At 39.1% G+C, this 14,522-nt stretch overlaps 2 protein-coding genes across 2 annotated transcripts; both read left to right on the top strand.

The window, feature by feature from the left end:
• Positions 1–1,107: 1,107 nt before the first annotated feature.
• Positions 1,108–6,159, top strand: LOC308084308 (apoptosis-associated speck-like protein containing a CARD). Its single transcript, XM_080426893.1, has 4 exons — positions 1,108–1,518; positions 1,829–1,861; positions 4,452–4,484; positions 4,831–6,159. The coding sequence occupies exons 1-4, from the start codon at positions 1,266–1,268 to the stop codon at positions 5,091–5,093; spliced, it is 582 nt and encodes a 193-aa protein (XP_080283019.1). The 5' UTR covers positions 1,108–1,265; the 3' UTR covers positions 5,094–6,159.
• Positions 5,890–14,109, top strand: LOC308083540 (protein c-ets-1-B-like; the record flags this gene model as incomplete). Its single annotated transcript, XM_080425854.1, has 7 exons — positions 5,890–5,893; positions 7,610–7,684; positions 8,455–8,595; positions 11,825–11,953; positions 12,408–12,526; positions 12,643–12,729; positions 13,834–14,109. The coding sequence occupies 7 exons, from the start codon at positions 5,890–5,892 to the stop codon at positions 14,107–14,109; spliced, it is 831 nt and encodes a 276-aa protein (XP_080281980.1).
• Positions 14,110–14,522: the final 413 nt, after the last annotated feature.

The following is a 14,522-nucleotide window of genomic DNA, read 5'->3' as shown; positions in this document are numbered from 1 at the left end:
CCGCCCATTGGGAACTTCCGACAGAATCGGCCACAGACGGCATTAAAACACTTCTTTATTGAAAGATATCGATTATTACATTAAACTACTATGCCGTAGAAAGAGTTAACATTTGTTGCGATGAGTTAAGCACCTTTATTTTTCAATTTGTACATGTTTGGCGAGTCTACGGGGTATAGTGCTGAAAGTTTCTGTGTCCATGGGGGATCAACCCTACAACTCTCGTACAATGAAAACGTCAGAATCATAAATACTTCTACGAGAGTTGTATTCTACAGCCTATTGAAAAAAGGCTATTTGTATTTTGTAGACAAATGTGAATATCTAACACCAACATTATCAGAGTTGTATAAAGTGCTGAGACAATGTGCTAAGATGATTTAACTTTAATTGAGCATTTCCAGTTTTTGATACTTAATAGGCTACTTTAATACAGCCTACTCCACTTAATCTCAGAGGGAAATGTTGTAGCCTATATTTTAACTCCATACAATTATTTGACAGGTTTAGCCTATTTTGCAGATTTAGATTAGACTATTCATACTAAAAATTAAGTGATAAATGATTTCTACCCAGGCCAGAAGCACAACTTTAGGTTAATTAAAATCAACCCCACATTTACCAGCTGCAACAGTAGGCCTAACCTAACATTAATTAATACATTAGGCCTACACTATACTAGTCCCTCTGCATAAAGCATATGGATATCATATAGTGTTAACAATTCAATTGCCCCCATATTGCATTCTGACTTATTGCATTAAAAGTAATATTTTAGTATTGTCCTTATAAAAGCATGTAAATTGTATTATTAATTAGGGCACATAGCCTGTATAGGTCTATGTTAAAATATCAAAAGATGACTAGACTAGCCTAGTCTATTTCAAGTTGGTGAATTATGAAGGAAGTGTATAAAGTGTTGCTGTAGAATATTTTGATGACAATAGCCTACTTTTACTAAAGTAAGTTTTTGAACATGAACAGAGTAGGCTAGCCTATTTCTGCATTGTAATATTTTAAAAGTGAAAGTAAAAGATAAGGGGGAAAAGAACAGCCTACTTACTGTATGACGCCTCCTACTCATAGACTGTATAAAAGCTCCTAACTACCCTAACACCGCCTATATGTTTTTGCTGCATTTCCAAGGGCTGATAAGAACATTGACCATTTGACGTTGCACTCAACTGCCTGACAGCGCGTCCACTAGTTTTTAATCGGTCTACTTTGGACAAAGGTTGTCTACGACTTAACCTACATATTTGGACATGGCCAAAAAAGCAATCAACGCTGCTCTTTCTGATTTGGAAAAGGGTAAACGGGAGGAATTCTGCCAGGTTTTGATGGATCGCAAAGCAGAACCGCGCATTCGCCGAAACGCAATCGAGGATAAGAGTATAATACAGATTACAGATAAATTAGTGTCAACTTTCACTGAAGACCGCGCGGTTGAGGTTGTTCTGCAGATTCTGGGAGAAATCGACTGCAACGATATTGCAACGGATCTAAAAGAGAGCTACAGTAAGTAGGGTAGGCATGCTATCTGATCGATTACTTCGTGTATATGTAGTAGCCTAGGCTACACATGCTTGATTACACATTAATGCATGAATACTAGGCAATCATATAGGCTAGGCAATATAGGCTTACACTATATTATATGTGCTTAACTTGTGCCTAGTTATTAGGCCTGCTGGAATTTTCACCATATTTAGGGAAAAGTCATGCATTTAGTTATGACTGCAACGGTCAGCCAGTGTTAAATTAGTCTACTTAAATTAACAGTTTGTTTCTTCACGTTTTAATTTGAACGCTGTTTTATGTCTTTCAGAAGAACAATCCAGAGGAACGACTGCATCTGTCCGTGAGTGGCAATTTAATTGGTTAACTCTAAACGGAGTCTCTTTTTGAATTCGATAGGAGGGCGGGCCTTGATACAAGACTGTCATATATTATGACAGTTGACCGTCTTGCAGGGCTACTGTTCCATACAGGCTAATTAACTAGGCCATAATATGTAGGTAATGTGTAGTTTATATTGGCCTATTAGTGTTCAAGTAGTGAACTCGTGACGTGGGCAAATATTTAATTTGAACTATGTTTTATTTCTTGCAGTCCCACCCACAGACGGTGACGCATAGCGTTAGGCTATTTAGTAGCTATCACTTTCTATTCAAATAGTTTTCATTGCATTCCCATAGTCTCTTTTGATTGAGATTATAATCTGTTGCTGATTGTAGGGTATCAGTTACAGTCTGTAATTGATACCCTAAAAAAAACAGCCAAACTAAAGGCCAAACCGCACCAATGTAACTAGTCGCAACTCCTTGCAACAAAACAGTTTTAAATGTCAACTGTCTGCACCAAAGCAACTCCTTGCAACTGCCATTGGGATAATGGTTCATTATGGTTGCAAGTAGTTGCATGTTGCAACTTGCAAGGAGTTGCAACTTGCAAGGAGTTGCATGGCGAATCATTGGTGTGGAGTTGGCTTTAAAGTATAGGCAGCCTTCCTAGGAATGTACTCGAGTAAAAGTAAAATATTTGTCTTGGAAATGTACCCATTCTCAAGTAAGAGTAAGTATTTTTTTTTAAATCTAATACTTAACTCAAGTAAAGTAGGCCTACAGATCCTCAGATGTTTTAGCTAATACTAATACTACTACTAGTATTAGCTAAAACATATGCAAATAAGTAGCCTAACATCAATTACGTTGGTGATGATACATATGTTTCCCCCAGTTGTATAGAATTGTATACATTTATAATCGCACTATGGGTATAGCAACCAAACTAATTAGTTTGGCATGTCCTATTCCTATTTTTGGCATGTCATTAGAGGCAAAAAAATACAAGCTCATGCATGGCACATCATGATGGATGCCTTTTGAGCTTGTAGATCTGCTATTTTCACTATTGCTGCATCACAAAGTATAAGGGCTTCAGTGGCTAATGAGATTAATCGATTTAGTTGATTATAAAAAAACATTCATTATTATATAAAAATAAAAATAAATAACAAAAAACATGATTCTCAATTATTCAATTAATTTAAAAAAAACTATATAGAATAATTGCTAAGAAAATAACCCATAGTAGTTGGAGCCCACTGTGTTAAAGGGATATTTCACTTTAAAACACTTCTGGGTTCATTTTAACATCTGCTCTGGCCTTTGTGTGCACCCATAGCAGTTTCGAGTTGCTTGATTCAATATTTAGATATTTGATTTTTAGGTCCCTATAAAAACATATGGTAACTTTAAATTCCATTTAGCCATGTTAGAAAACACACATCCCTGGTTCTGGTGACTGATATTTTCCCTCTAATGCGTGAGGGGGCTGTATTCTTTTTCCAGAATATTATAAAAAATAAATGAAAAAGGTAATTCAAAGAACACGTGCAGTTCCCAGCTTTGCTGTTGTTGAGGTGGTATATGCTGCCTACACTGTCTTCCCAATGCTGAGATGCAGGCGCCTGCGAAGGTAGGCTGTCAAGATTCCATGTTGGTCATCAAATCATAATTGCTAGGTCAAGCGCTCGGGTGGCGCATTGGTAAAATACTACACAAACACAATTGGCCCGTGTTTGGGGGGGATGCCGGTCATAATTGTGACTGTATGTAATCATACAGGCTGGGGCGGCATCAAAATTGGGATGAAAAAGGGGTAAAAAAAAAACCCACAATAAATAAATAAAGTCCTGGTCAACCGCATATGATGTTGGATGTTGTCCCCGGTAAATCGTAGATGTAGATGAACAACATTGGCGAAAGGACAGACCCCTGCGAAACACCATTCCTCAGTCTTCTGAGCCTGCTGCACTGTCCATCGCTGGTCTGCAGGGTGAAGCTGCGGTTTGACAGCATCTCCATCATGAAGTTCATCATATGGCGATCTGGGAGTCCTCAGCAGATTCAGATGGAGTCCACGCTGCCAGACGGTGTCATAGGCAGCTGTCAGGTCCAGGAACGGGAGACGGGCTTATCATCTTTCTATGTCCTCCGTAAATTTACGAATCTCCACGCAAGCCCTGGTCAAGCCAAATACTGTGCCCCAGCCTGTTGTAAAAGCCCACATGCCAAAAAGGTTGATGCTGCCATTAACAACGCTCTCAGGAAAAAAAACATTGCCCCTCACGCACTAGACTAACAATATCAGTCATCAGAATCAAGGACGTATGCTATCGATGAACCTAACATGGAGTTTGACATTACATTTTGTTTATATAGGAAGGAGGCGTGTCTGATAAAATTAATATCAAATCAATCAATCAACTTAAAAACTGTCTGGGGTGCATACAAAAGCCTAGATGTTAAAATGACCCCAGAAGTGTTTTAAAGTGAAATACCCATTTAAGTGACATAAATTAACAGTTTGTTTCCAACTTTACAGGCCATATTATGCATGTGATTGTGTTCACCTTTTGAATTCGAATGCTGTTCTATTTCTTGCAGTTGAACCCAAAGGCCCGGCTGCATCTGTCCCAGGTTGGTGATTTTGAAAGTTGGTTGACTCTAAAACAGAAACATTTCCTTTAGGCCTACTTGCATTACTTACTATTCACATTGTATTCATTGTAGTCTCCATCACAGTCCTTTGGATTTTGATACATTTACCGTATAAGCTGTAGTGTTGTTGCTTAATATCTGTTAATACCACATGTAGGCTCTAATGCGAGTCTCGAGTCACGGGTTCGATTCCCGAGCCGATCCTGATGGCCTTTGCTGCGTGTCACTCCCTGTCTCTCTCTCCCTGTTTCCTGTCCTTTACTGTACTGTAACTGTTAGTTTGACCACATAGTCTCACACACAACTCAATTTTCCTTTCCCTTAGGTCCGGAGATTGACTTTGTCAAAAAATACCGGACTAAGCTGATTGACAGAGTGACCTCGGTCTCAAATATCCTGGATCTGCTCCTTGAGAAGGGTGCCATCAAGCATGAGATTTACAGTATGGTGAGGTCTAGGCCCACCAACCCGGAAAAGATGAGGGAAATCTATGACCAACTGAAGACCGACAAAGCCAAACGCATTTTCTACGAAGCTCTTGAGGAACATGAGGAATTTCTTCTTGAGGAGCTGCAGTCTGGCAATTAAAATTTTAGGCCAAATGATGTACAAGAGAATACCTTTTTGGACCATGATGCTTTCAGACAGTTACAGTTCTCATGTATCCTCTTTCTTTTCCAAGCGCTCCACACTTAAATCCAATGTATTCCTAATTCTTACGAATATCTATGTTTTTTTGTATCCAAGATTTTATTGATCAAAAGTTTGGTGAATTTAAAATATATCATGGCAGGGTTATAGTTGTTTTCATGTTTTTATTGAGGTGCTAACTTTACGTGAGGTAATTTTCAAGAAACCAAAATTGTCCATTCTGATTACTACTTTGTCTTCTTTAATAAAACATTTAAAAAAAATACTTTTTGGTTAATTTATAATCTTTGAATTTTCAATAAGTGAAGTGGGTTTCTTACAAATGTATTTCTTTCCTATAGAGCAATATAGGATATTGATGTTGTGCAGAAACTTCTTATCTCCATGTTTCGACTTTTTAATGTTTTGTTCGTAAATAAACATTCTACTTCACCATACAAGAGTGTCACACAAAAGTAGTGAAAATAGTTGATCTACAGTATAAGCGTCGAGATACGACGCGTTGTGAGCTTGTAGATCGGCTAATTTCACTATTTTAGTGCTGAACTCTCTCATAGATAAACAACATTATATATAGTTATGCATAAATAGCTATAAACTATATACAATGTGCAATTGTATAATGTACACTATATAAATAGCAATATATAATGTACCCTATAGGTAGTAGGGAGAGAATACATTTAAATTATATTCTGGATTTTACTATGGGAGCTAGTGCAGAGGAGCTAACATGGGCAAAATATTATCTTTTTTCATGGTTCTTGTCAAGGCCATGTAGAGAAGGAAAGATTAGATATATGTTACGTTCTGTGACGTGAACTGCACTGGGTGACAAACAGGTGCTGAAAGCTTTATGTAATGGACTGAAGTCAATGAAAGCCAGGTGGCTCTCATTGAATAAAAACTAGTAGTACTGTTGCATTATTGTGACCTTTGTCAAATAATCGGTTAACGAAAATAAAATAATACATATGCTGTATCACACATTATTTCTGATATCTCTTGTCTCTTCACACTATTGTTGTACTGAGGTATCACATAATGAGGTGATAGAGGTTATCACATTATGTAATAGAGTATTTTTTATTGCCAGGTATGTTTGCACATGCAAGGAATTTGTCTCTGAGGTTGGTGCACTACACTGAAGCAACATTATATACACATTTTAAATAAAGATAAGGAATGATATAAGATAGAAATTGCTAGACAATATATGTATGTGCATTATAAAATGTATAGAAACAAATAATATACAATGTACAAATATGCAGTAGTTGGCAGTGGGCTTGTTTGTGAACCTCACATTTGCCACAGGAGGGAAAAAGCTATTCCTGTGACACAAGGAAGTCTTGATAGACCTGTATACCCTGATATAGCCCTAGAATGTCTGTGATCTTACATTCATGTATTCCAAATACACAGTCATAGATCACCCTGGACGACGCACTGTGTAGTGACGATCTGCGCGGCTGTAAAAGTGCTCTAAACTCCGTCTGTACTCACCCAATAATTAATTCCTAAGACTTGGAGTCAGATATTGTCCTCTAGTTTCATATCCATTTGAAAGCGTGTCTTTAGTCAAATATCTCCACTTTTCCACGAGCTGCACATCGGACGACATTCTGTACGGGCGAGGGGCCTGGAATGAGTGCAGGACTGAATATATGTAAACTTCCTTTAGGACGCACAAATGTTTGGGACACACAATTGGCAGATGGAGTGATTCATTACCCCACACCAATCACAAGCACCTGTCAATTGTGTGCCCCATTCGTTTGTGTTTCCCTGTGTCAATTTGTTATGACGTTTGTGATGACAAGAGGATGTTTGAGTAAATTCGGTCCTTCACTCAAGTCGTGCCCCTCGCCCGTACAGAAAGTCGTCCGTGTGCAGCTCGTGGAAAAGTGGAGATATTTGACTAAACACACGTTTTCTGGCAGAACATTCAAATGGATATGAAACTAGAGGACAATATCTGACTCCAAGTCTTAGGAATTAATTATTGGGTGAGTGCAGACAGAGTTTAGAGCACTTTTACGGCCGCGCAGATCGTCAGCGCGTCGTCCAGGGTGATCTATGACTGTGTATTTGGAATACATGAAATGTATGTAAGATCACAGACATTCTAGGGCTAACCCTGATATATATAACTCTATGGGTGGAGATGGGGTGACAGGAATCAGCAATAATCTTGTCAGCTCGTTTCTTGGTCCTTGAGAGGCATCAGGCTTAGCTTTAGCATAAACATGAACGACAACATTCAGAGGTGGAATTGAGGAATTGTCCCTTTTATCAATTTGATTATCTCGGGATAATACTCTCTCAGAACTACAATACCCACAGCACATTCAGTGACATTTGTGCACATTTACTGTTATGATGTTTACTGTTATCAATGTATCTGGTCTGCCAGTTTATCCAATTTAATGTTGTCTTTTCTTGTCTCACAGTTACTTCTAACGACCCAGTCCTCTTCAACCTGGACTCATACCCAGAGTTCAACTTTTGGGCCTCATATCCAAATGGTGGGCATCTACCAATTTTCTGATTAATTTTGTGATTTGTCATGTTTTACCACTTTAAAGAGTAATGAAAATCAAATCATGTTTATATATATATAATATTATATTTATCATAAAATGTGCCAGTCAATCCTAGTCATATTTTCAGCAAGACAAAAACACAGGGATAAAGTGTTGTCAGTGCTGCCATACAGATTGAAATGTCACCCCTTTCCCTGTTGATAAAAACACGTCATTTTGGAGACTGATGTCGCACTCGTTTTAAGGAGGTGGTGACAAGACAAACCCACTTCTAAACATGTTTAGAGTTAATTAGTAGGAGAGACAGGCCCAAAACGTGTGTTTCGATACTCATGTTGATCAAATTTGAAGTAGGCTATTGCTTAAAATTGGGGTTTAAATTAATGGTTGATTTACCTGTTTAATTTTCATGTGCAGATGGGCTTACATTGGACCAGTCACAAGCAGGCTTCCAGGAGTCCACCCAGACATACCAAAGTCTAGTGCCCCAAAATGGACAGTTCAGCCCAGCAGGCATGGGAGATGACAGCAACTCCTTCCTCCCTGGAAAAGGAGTCAACACATTATAGAGTATAGTTTGATGCATGGATGTAAAATAATAATAATAATAATAATGTTTTTTTTTAAGTCTCTTACATATTCATCATCACGAGAATTTATCTCAGTCTTTATTGTATATTTATTCATTTTAATCCAATAATCTTACAAAGATGTGTCTTACCAGTAAATTAACACATGTGGCTTTGTTGCAGGTGAGACAGACCAGACCTACACATGTCACTCAGCAGAACTGTACGACTCGGATGCACAGAGACGGACATCATCCTTCTGGCCTGACTACCCGTCTCCCAGCTACACTGCCAGGGGCGGATTTAAGAAGTTAGGGGCTCCAAGCAAAGCTCTGGTTGGGGGCCTCCTCGCACCCCCGCGCGAAGCGCGGGGGTGCCATGCGTTGCGCGCGCGCGAAGCGCGCGCGCAAAAAAATTTTGCATTAGGGCCCCTACATTTTGCAGTTTAGGGCCCATTATCCCTTATGGGATAATTTAGGGCCCCTACATTTTGCAGTTTAGGGCCCATTATCCCTTAACTTATTTGCCATTTTTTACTATAAAAAAATTTGCAAAATGTTGCATTATTATTATTTTTTTAATTAATTAATCATTATTTTTGCCCTCAAAACATTAAGTCGGGTGCCCCATTTTATGGTGGAATTGTTTTGGCGACCCCACACTTTATTTATTTATTTATTTATTGTGCAATTTCAAAGTGGAAATAAAGAATATCTTAAAATAAAGCATACATTGTTGGCCTTATACATGAATATTTATTAGAAAATTAAATTAAAACAGTGATTCCTGCAGCTTTGTAAGTAAGCGTATTTTATGAATGAAATGAATATAATTCCACATTCCAATGAATTTGCCAGGAGATATAGGTGATTTTCCAAAAAAAATGTTATCTACAGGCTCAGCATCTAATAGGTCATCATATTTTACTGTCTTCATGACAAAATATATTATATATTTTGTCAAAAATATATTATATATTTTGTCATATATAATCATCTATATCTATATAATCATAATCTATATAAGATTATAGATTATTATTATTATTATCAATATATTATAGATTATTATTAATATTTGAGCATTTTAAATATCATCTATTAAGACAACAACATTTCACTTAAAGCAAAGGTATTATAATATGTTACTCTCTCCCTCCCCCTACAGGCTGGTATTACAATACGTTACTCTTTACCTCCCCCTACAGGCTGCTATTATAATATGTTACTCTCTACCTCCCCCTACAGGCTGCTATTATAATATGTTACTCTCTACCTCCCCTACAGGCTGGTATTATAATATGTTACTCTCTACCTCCCCCTACAGGCTGCTATTATAATATGTTACTCTCTCCCTCCACCTAAAGGCTGGTATTATAATACGTTACTCTTTACCTCCCCCTACAGGCTGCTATTATAATATGTTACTCTCTACCTCCCCCTACAGGCTGCTATTATAATATGTTACTCTCTACCTCCCCCTACAGGCTGCTATTATAATATGTTACTCTCTACCTCCCCCTACAGGCTGCTATTATAATATGCTACTCTCTACCTCCCCCTACAGGCTGGTATTATAATATGTTACTCTCTACCTCCCCCTACAGGCTGCTATTATAATATGTTACTCTCTCCCTCCCCCTACAGGCTGGTATTATAATACGTTACTCTTTACCTCCCCCTACAGGCTGCTATTATAATATGTTACTCTCTACCTCCCCCTACAGGCTGCTATTATAATATGTTACTCTCTACCTCCCCCTACAGGCTGGTATTATAATATGTTACTCTCTACCTCCCCCTACAGGCTGGTATTATAATATGTTACTCTCTACCTCCCCCTACAGGCTGCTATTATAATATGTTACTCTCTCCCTCCCCCTACAGGCTGGTATTATAATACGTTACTCTTTACCTCCCCCTACAGGCTGCTATTATAATATGTTAATCTCTACCTCCCCCTACAGGCTGCTATTATAATATGTTACTCTCTACCTCCCCCTACAGGCTGCTATTATAATATGTTACTCTCTACCTCCCCCTACAGGCTGGTATTATAATATGTTACTCTCTACCTCCCCCTACAGGCTGCTATTATAATATGTTACTCTCTCCCTCCCCCTAAAGGCTGGTATTATAATACGTTACTCTTTACCTCCCCCTACAGGCTGCTATTATAATATGTTACTCTCTACCTCCCCCTACAGGCTGCTATTATAATATGTTACTCTCTACCTCCCCCTACAGGCTGCTATTATAATATGTTACTCTCTACCTCCCCCTACAGGCTGCTATTATAATATGTTACTCTCTACCTCCCCCTACAGGCTGCTATTATAATATGTTACTCTCTACCTCCCCCTACAGGCTGCTATTATAATATGTTACTCTCTACCTCCCCCTACAGGCTGGTATTATAATATGTTACTCTCTACCTCCCCCTACAGGCTGGTATTATAATATGTTACTCTCTACCTCCCCCTACAGGCTGGTAGGGCCTGTAAAAGGCCAATCAAAAAGAAGGCCATCAAATAAAACGATGATTTTTAAGTCCACAGAAATAATTAATTTAACTTGAAGTTTAAGGATGACTTAATTTTAATATAGTACAAGAATAGTGTAACTATCTGTAAAATATAACCCATTTATTTCATAAAATTATGTATTGGGTTATAGCCTATTTGTCTCAATATTTGTCACATTCAGCACTGGACTTCACTGACTGTAGGGGTCACATTAATCACATTAGAATCACAGATTAGAGATTTTATGTATTTTCCCCTATTTTCTGTATTTTTCACTATTTAAAATATAGTATTTCTTAATTCCCCCCCCCCCCCCCTCTCTCTCTGTCAAAAGTGTTGCTTGGCTTCCGCGCATTATAAACTGGAATATAGGCTTTAAATCTAACCTATCACTGGTTATGTGCAGCGTTTCACTTGATGTTGAATCTCAACCAGAGAACTGGTGTCTATCATTACCATATTGACAGAGGTGCACGCTGTGCGTCCTGACCGTCTCCACGCATCCATTCAGTAGCCTACCATCCCTACTCATGAGGCCTCCTGACTTTTGAGGCCCCAGGCGGTTGCCTAAACTTGCCTACAGTTAAGACCGCTACTGTAGTCACTTGTGAGCTTGTAGATCGGCTATTTTCAAATAGCAGTACTTGAGTACATGTACTTTACTTAGTTACTTTCCACCACTGTCAGCACTAGATTAATTACTTACCCACCTTCTGCAAAGATGAGAAAGAGAACACACATTGTTCCATAGGCCCGTTAGTCAAGGGGCCCCCAGAAATCTGTTTCCTTTCAAAACGATGCGTAGATGTATTGATACTTTTTTTGTTTGTGTATGTTGTTTGTGTTTGTTTTGTATTTTATTGCGATTTCATATCAATACAAATTAAAAAAAAAAAAAAAAAAAAAAAGTTTTTTTTTTTTTTTAGGGGGGAGGTGGGGGCCCCCCTCCCTCGGGGCTCCACGCAGCTGCGTGGTATGCCTAGTGCAAATATCCGCCCCTGAGTGCACCCCTACCTCACCCACCTGCAGCCTGGTGCCCCTCAAACCCTGGGCCTCAGTCCACGGGGCAGTACTGCCCCCGTGTGGCCAAAAGGAAAAACACACACTCCCAGAGGCCAGACAGAGAAGGCCAGATGCCGGGAATGTCAGCTTATCCAGGTGAGAGATGAGAATGGATTCTGTATAGAGTTTGCAACTTTGCATTGTAATTCTTTAAAGAATTATACATATGCTTTGTAAGTGTATTGATATTAATGTTTAATGGAAAAAATATATAACACCGTCACCAGACACATGCTCTGCAAATTGATGCATCCCTTTAATGCAATCCCAGTATAGGCCTGTGAGCCACAGTATAGGATGGACTTTGGGATTTTGTCAAGAACAGGACATGCTGCCTATAGTGATGATTTCTGAACAGCCCTGAATTAAGTTGTTATGCATGGCATCATCACATTAAGCATTATTAACGTCAGCTCTGATACAAGCTCTCCTCTTCATTTCCAGTCTGGGTTTACAGAAAAACATACCATGGAATCATACAGAAATCATGGTTATTATAGCATAGTAAACATGGTCTCAGTCATTACATCAGTTTCATTAATTCATTTAGGATCTGGACCCATCCAGCTGTGGCAATTCTTGCTGGAACTGCTTTTGGACTCTGCCTGTCGTCACTTCATTTGCTGGACAGGAGATGGCTGGGAGTTCAAGATGTCTGACCCCGCAGAGGTGAGGCCATTTCCCTTGCCGTTTGGTTTGAATTATGTGTACTGGGGATATTTCAAATGATTTTTCTAGTTATATTCCCAACTGCGCACCTTCCTATAACTGATTTTGCCCTACAGGTGGCCAAACGCTGGGGCCAATGCAAGAACAAACCCAAGATGAACTATGAGAAGCTGAGTCGTGGCCTGCGATACTACTACCACCTCATTCACGGTGTCCCACAAGGATCAATTCTTGGTCCTTTACTTTTTTCTATTTACATGCTTCCCTTAGGTCAAATAATCCGTAAACACAACATTCATTTCCACTGTTATGCAGATGATACCCAACTGTACCTGCCACTCAACACATCTAACCCCAACTGTCTATCTTCCCTCAAGGCTTGCTTGGCCGATCTCCAAAACTGGATGTCTGCTAATTTCCTCCAACTCAATACAAACAAATCAGAAATTCTCCTGTTCGGCCCTCTCACCTCCAGACTCCATTTACACAACTGTCTTGACTCCATGTCAGCCAATATCACACCAGTAGCAAGAAATCTGGGCGTATTACTAGACTCTGACCTCCGCCTTGAGGCTCAGGTAAAAACCGTGGTTCGCAACTGTTTCTTCCATATAAGGAACATTCATAGAATCCGCCCTGTCCTTTCCACCCCTAACCTTCACAAAGTTATTAATGCCCTTATTTCATCACGCCTGGATTACTGTAACGCCCTATATTCCACTCTCACCAAAGGATCCATACATCGCCTGCAGTTAGTACAGAATGCCGCCGCCAGACAAATTTCTGGGACTAGAAGATTCGAACACATAACCCCGGTACTGGCTGCACTACACTGGCTGCCAGTAACTTTTAGAATAGATTTTAAGATTTTATTGTTAACTTTTAAAGCTCTTAATGGCCTGGCACCACAATATTTAACTGACCTCCTAAAACCTCATGTGCCTGTCCGCCGTCTAAGGTCTTCCGATGCAGCCCTACTAGATTTTCCTACGTCTAGGCTGGTGACCAAGGGTGATCGGGCCTTTGCCGTCAGGGCCCCTACACTCTGGAACAGTCTCCCATTGGACCTCAGGGTTGCTAGTTCCATCACCATTTTTAAATCGAAATTAAAGACTCATTTTTATAGAAAGGCTTTCTTAACCTCCTAAACAGCAGAAGTTTGGTGCTTCTATATTCACTGATACTGTTATGTGTTATTTTTACTGTCATTATCTATGATGTTTGATTTTATGTTGTTAAGCACTTTGTAACACTGTTTAAAAAGGTGCTATATAAATAAAGTTTATTATTATTATTATTACCATAAGAACATCATTCACAAGACAGCAGGCAAGCGTTACGTGTATCGCTTTGTCTGTGATGTGCAGGGCATGCTGGGAAAGACCGCACAGGAAGTCCTGGCCAGTCTGAATGTTGTATCGCCGCCGAGCACAGAGTCGTGGCAGTGTCCTGCTGCGCCTTCATCCTTGTCAGAGCAAAGCAGTGAAACATGGTCACCACAGACGGGTATGCCAGGACTGTTGGTGTTTGTGGTGCTGTCTACTGGCAAAAGATTTACCCTGCCAAGTGAGTGCTGGCTCTGAAACTAGTTGGCTGAAAATGATTGTGGATGGGGGGGTTAGGGTGTAGGCCAATTTGAGGTACATCATTCCATTTCTGTAAATATAAGATTGGTCTGTTAATGTGTGATATATTGTCAACTGAGGCATAACGTTATTTGACAGCATCTGTTTAATGCTCGTCAACATGAAACATAAAACTGTAATCTCTTATAGACAGATGATTTGAGCACTGTAAACAAATTACTTTAATAAATGCAGCCTACATGTGTTGTTTTCATTTAATATAGGCTAATTTAGTGCATGCATCACTTTGTAAATAATGTTAATAGTTTTCATATTTTGAGGTTTTGCATTCATTTGTTTGTAGATTATTTTTTATACAAAACTTTCATGTCTACCTCTTTTGCTAATCAGAATAAATGAACCTGGGATTC

This window comes from Gymnoscopelus braueri, assembly GCF_963280865.1.
Source record: "Gymnoscopelus braueri genome assembly, chromosome: 4".
Classification (NCBI taxonomy): domain Eukaryota; kingdom Metazoa; phylum Chordata; class Actinopteri; order Myctophiformes; family Myctophidae; genus Gymnoscopelus; species Gymnoscopelus braueri.
Note: the sequence above shows the minus strand (reverse complement) of the source record. Positions and strands in the feature narration are given on the sequence as shown.

What these genes read in the sequence shown, in the direction of transcription:
- LOC308084308 (XM_080426893.1), top strand. Translation starts at nt 1,266, where the DNA reads ATGGCCAAAAAAGCAATCAACGCTGCTCTTTCTGATTTGGAAAAGGGT. An exon ending in GGATCTAAAAGAGAGCTACA is followed by an intron (nt 1,519 to 1,828) that starts GTAAGTAGGGTA and finishes TATGTCTTTCAG; the next exon opens with AAGAACAATCCAGAGGAACG. An exon ending in CCCGGCTGCATCTGTCCCAG is followed by an intron (nt 4,485 to 4,830) that starts GTTGGTGATTTT and finishes CCTTTCCCTTAG; the next exon opens with GTCCGGAGATTGACTTTGTC.